General features: G+C 37.5%; 1 protein-coding gene across 2 annotated transcripts in view; it reads left to right on the top strand.

Annotated features, from left to right (window-relative positions):
• Positions 1–5097, top strand: part of TBC1D32 (TBC1 domain family member 32) — a 289724-nt gene that overhangs the window by 23888 nt on the left and 260739 nt on the right. For both annotated transcript variants that reach the window (XM_045294624.1, XM_045294625.1), the window contains exon 2: positions 4230–4391. In XM_045294624.1, the coding sequence (XP_045150559.1) occupies positions 4230–4391 (162 nt within the window). The remainder of the gene's footprint in view (positions 1–4229; positions 4392–5097) is intronic.

Below are 5097 nucleotides of genomic sequence, written 5' to 3'. Positions count from 1 at the left end.
TCCAGAAGCCTTATACTTTAAATTTTTAAAATATATATATATTAAAAATTTAAAGTATAAGTATAAATATATATATATATTTAATCATTTTATTAGGGGCTCATACAACTCTTATCACAATCCATACATACATCAATTGTGTAATGCACATTTGTACATTCATTGCCCTAAATTTTATAATTAAAACTACACTGTAAACTATCTGTTTCCTATGGGTGTGATCATCTCACCCTTGGCAAGTATTTTGCTATTTTCAAGTATTTATTAGGAAGATGTGAGTGTGTATATGGCAGTGGGAAGTGAAAGATTTGAAGAGGAAGAATTTATAGAATTATAACACTAACTAATTAGATAGGAGACTTGAAGGTGAAGATTATAGTTAGTTTTTGGAGACTTTCCATGAATCTCTGATTGCATCAACATGCCATTAACAGAAATATGAGACTATAAGGAGAGAAGGTGGTTTGTGAGTAGATGGGTATGAAGATTTGGTTTTGGCTATGTTAACTGTGATATGATGGAGGAATTCAAAGTAACCTTTTCTAGCAGATGGTTAATATATGAGTCTGGAGTTCTGGAAAAAGGTTTAAACTAAAAATAGAGGGGGATGGTGGAGGGAGACAGGGGGAACTGATCGCAATGACCTACCTATAACCCCCTCTTAGGGGGATGGAAAGCAGACAAGGGGGTAAAGAGACACATCAGACAGTGTAAGACATAAAATAATAATAATAATGATTTATAAATTATCAGGGGTTCATGAGGGAGGAAGGGAGGGGAAAAATGAGGAGCTGACACCAAGTGCTCAAGTAGAAAGAAAATGTTTTGAAAATGATGATGGAAACAGATGTACAAATGTGCTTGACAAATGGATGTATATATGGATTGTGATAAGGGTTGTACAAGCCCCCAATAAAATGACTTAAAACAAAAATAAAGCTAAAGGAATCCCTTCTTTGTATTAAGTCTGAAATTGAAGCAAAAGGGGTAGAGAATGCATTTACCAAAATCTCCCTTCCCCGTTTTTTTTTTTTTTAAAGTCTGGTAGTTTACTGTTATGAAGTATATGTTTCTTTTCTATATGCTCCCTGTTTTTCCATATTAAAGGATGAAGTACATAAGATCATCTCCATGTTACAGAGTCTATAAGAATTTGAAATTTCATTCTGCATTTTATCCATTTTGCTGAGGACTCTTCTATGGAATCCTGTATCCAAATGTTCAATAATGATAGCCAATCAGTTCTGGTCTCATGACTGAAGAGACAGTCCTCGATGGAGGCTGAGTTAGTTAATTGTGCCAACCTGGCCGATAATCACATGTGGGGCTAATTGAAAGGCAGGGTGATAAATGGGTGGTGAGCCTCGCCTTTCTAGTTCTCTGGTCTCTTCCTTTGTGATGGTCGCACCAGGGTGCAGCTGCCTTGGCAGTTCCCTGCTTCAGCTTGCAAGACTGACTTCCTACAAGACATCCCCAAGGAGAAGCTACATGGACCTATCCCGATGCAGCCCTGGGTGCTGGAGCAGCTGTGTGGAGACCTCTGCTAGTGCTGAGATGCTTGTTTGTTCACTGACTCAGCTTTCCTCCTGCAGTTGGCATCATTGCCTCTGTTTTGTGAGGTGGAGGATTTGTGGACTGGTGTTGGGTTAATGGGTTAATGTTGGACTTGTGGGCTTGGGCAACATTGGGTTGGGATGTTTTCGTGATGCACACTTTCTTTACATAGAACAACTCTTATCCATGAGTTGCTGTGGATTTGGTTCTCTAAAGTACCCAGACTGATACAGAGGCCTTCAGTCGCACATGCTGCACTGTTGAAATTAGGTGCTGTTGCATCAGCAATGACTCATAGTGACTGTCCGTGTACAGCAGAACCGGACACCTCCTCGCTATGCGCCGTCTTCATAACGGTTATCCCGAAACCTGTTCTTACAGCTACTGTGTAGCTAATCCATCTTGTTCAGGGGTTTCCTCTTTGTGTTGACCCTCAACTTTACCAAGCCTGTTGTACTTCTCCAGGGACTGGTAACATGATAACATGTCCAAAGGATGTGAGATGAATGGTGAGCATCCTCACGTTCATATCCTTCTTCTATTCCTGGATCTCTTTCCCCCTCTGCTGTTCCAGGTGAATAGAGACCAATGGTGCATTGGAGACCTATGGCAAGTCATTAAAACCCACGTACTAATGCAACAAAGCAGGAAGTAGAGCTGAAGCACTAAACATGCTAGTAGCCCAATTAATTGAGCAGTCCCCTAAAACTGTGACTTCAAACCTTTGAACCAAATCCTATGTTTGTACATAAACAGCCTCAGTAGACACTTTTCCTGCATTTAGTTTTTTCTCATTGTGGTGAATATATCTATCACTTAACTTGTGCCAGAGTGACTTTTGTATAGGTGTATAACTTATTCACAGGAATTATAATAATTATCTATGCAGTCCTACCCTTAATGTGATTTTGCAGCTTTAAATATCTTTTCTCCTTTCCTTATTACTTCTGGTAACCACTAATGAACTTCATTCTCTATATTTCTACCCTGTCTTATTTTATAGGTGAGACCATGTAAGATTTTTATATAGGTGAGATCATGTAAGATTTGTCCTTTGATGAAGAACTTATCACTTAGTGTTATATTTTCAAGCTTCATCCATACTGTAGCATGTATCATGACTTTATTTCTCCTAATAGTAGAGTAGTGTTACATGTTATGTATATACCACAATTTGTCTGTTCAACTGTTGATGGGCAGTTACCTTTTTTTCGCTACCATTTATTGTGAATAATGCTGCAATATTGCTTGGGTCCACAATAAGTGCTCATGGAAGCAGCAGTCAATAGATCAAATGATGCATTGTGTTAGGTAAATCTGCTACACAAGACCTCTTTAGAGTATTGAAAAGCAAGGATGTTGCTTTGAGAATTATGGTTTGCCTGACCCAAACCATGGTGTTTTTCATTGCTCTATATGCATATGAAAGCTGGACACTCAATAAGAAAGATAAAGAAGAATCAATGCATTTGAAGAGAAAAATATTGCTGGAGAAAAATACTGACAATACCATGGACTGTTAAAAGGATAACCAAATTTGTCTTGGAAGAAGTACGGCCAGAGTGCTCCTTAGAGGCAAGGATAACAAGACTTTGTTTTACATGCTTTGGACATATTATCCAGAGAAATCAGTCCTTGGAGAAGGACTTCATGTTTGGCAAAGTGGAGTGGAGGTGAAAAGAGGAAAACTCTTAATGAGATGGATTGATACAGTGGCTGCAAACAATTATAAGGATGGCGCAGGACCATGAAGTACAGTGTTTTGTACTGTTTGCCACAATTAGAAAATAAAAAATTACATGAATAACAATGAGTACAAGGAAAAGAAAATGTTCTAGAGTTGACTGTGCTGATAATTGTACAACTCTTCTTGATCTGATTGAATTATTGAATTGTATGACATGCGGATGAAGTGCTAATAAAACGGTTTAACAATTTTTTAAACTTTATAATTTATAGCATAAATTATAATTATTGCTTTATTTAGTAATATGTAGATGTTTCTTCTTTAGTAAGTGGTTCATAGAACAATTAGCTATCGATTATCCACTTTGCATAGCTTTTGCCTTTTAATATTTGTCTGTTACCTTGGTTTTAAATTAATTTTAGTGTTACCATCAACAAACAGTATGAAGAAAAATGTCTAGTGTATCTATATGTCTGAGACACGTTTCTTCACTTTCAGTGTAGTCAGGTGAAAGGTGATTAGATGGAATTGAGGTCAGAATTACCCCTTTCATGCACTCACAAACTTTTCTCTTCTGATGATCAGAGTTTGACCTTTCCCTATTTATTCTTTTATAGTTACTGCTATTCTAGTCTAGTTTTCCTTATCAGCTTTAGTAATTATGACAATCTTTAACAACTACTTCCTCAACATGTTAGAGTTGGGGACTGATATGTAAAAGAGGGTTGGTCATGACTACCACTCCCCCAACTCCCCATGATATCAACTTTGAAGGAAGATTGTTTCCAAATATTCTAGATTAAAACAGAACAGAATAGATATCCAGATAACCATTTGGTGATTTGTAATGAATGACCAATTTAATCCTAGTTTGAGGTAAGAAATCAGAATATGTCTTCTTGTGATAACATGTTTTAGAGGATATAGTTAATAAGTGAATTTAAGATAATGAAAATATCTGCATTTATTTTTTAAATATTTGTTTCAGCTATGAATTTGTGAAATACCTTAGACAATACATATGCAACACATTGGGGTCTATGATTGAAGAAGAAATGGAAAAATCTACATCTGAACAGAATCGGAGTGAAGAAACTGGCTACGATACAGTTGTACAAAATGTTACTAAAAGAACTCAGGAATCTAAAGAGTGAGTATGCCCACAGTAACCCAGTCATTTTCTCTCAACAGAGTTCCTTAAAAATGCCCCTCGTGTGTATTCTCAGCAGTGTTTCCCTGAGAACAGCCAGAAAGGTTCCTACTGAAACAGTGCATCTGATCATGCCACTCCTGCTCAAAACGTTTTCTCTTCGATCTCACTCAAGAGTGAAATCTAGTTTCTCTTGTGGCCTCCGAGGCCCACAACAAGCCTCCTGCTTCCTCTCCTACCTCCCCTCCAGCCACACTAGTCTCCCTGTTCTTCCTCATGAAACCAGACTGCTTCCCTCACGGCCTCCGTGTTCCCATTTCCTTTGCTACCTGTAATACTTCCCCCCAAAATATCTGTCAGTTTTGCTCTTTCACTTTTATTTAGTTCTTAATTCAGGTGTTACTTTTATCAGAAAGAGCGTTCTTGTAAAAAAGTACCATGTGTACTCGAGTATAAGCCAACCTGAATATCAGCCGAGGGACCTAATTTTACAACAAAAATTGCATTAAAAATGTGCTAACTCGAGCATGGTACCCCATCAGTCCTGAATGAAGGACATGCCTAGAGATAAAAAATCAGACCTTGATCTATTTACAGGTTTTTCCTTTCTGCTTAAATTTTTTTCTTTTAATTAATTTATTCTTCTATGGGTAATTGGTTTCCTTTTTGTTGTCATCGCTGTGTTCTCACTGATCGCCTATCTTGC

This window comes from Echinops telfairi, unplaced genomic scaffold (assembly GCF_000313985.2).
Source record: "Echinops telfairi isolate 266 unplaced genomic scaffold, ASM31398v2 ScPeMD7_3533;HRSCAF=4204_0, whole genome shotgun sequence".
Classification (NCBI taxonomy): domain Eukaryota; kingdom Metazoa; phylum Chordata; class Mammalia; order Afrosoricida; family Tenrecidae; genus Echinops; species Echinops telfairi.
The sequence above is the reverse complement of the archived record's forward strand: the minus strand, read 5'-3'. Positions and strand labels throughout refer to the sequence as shown.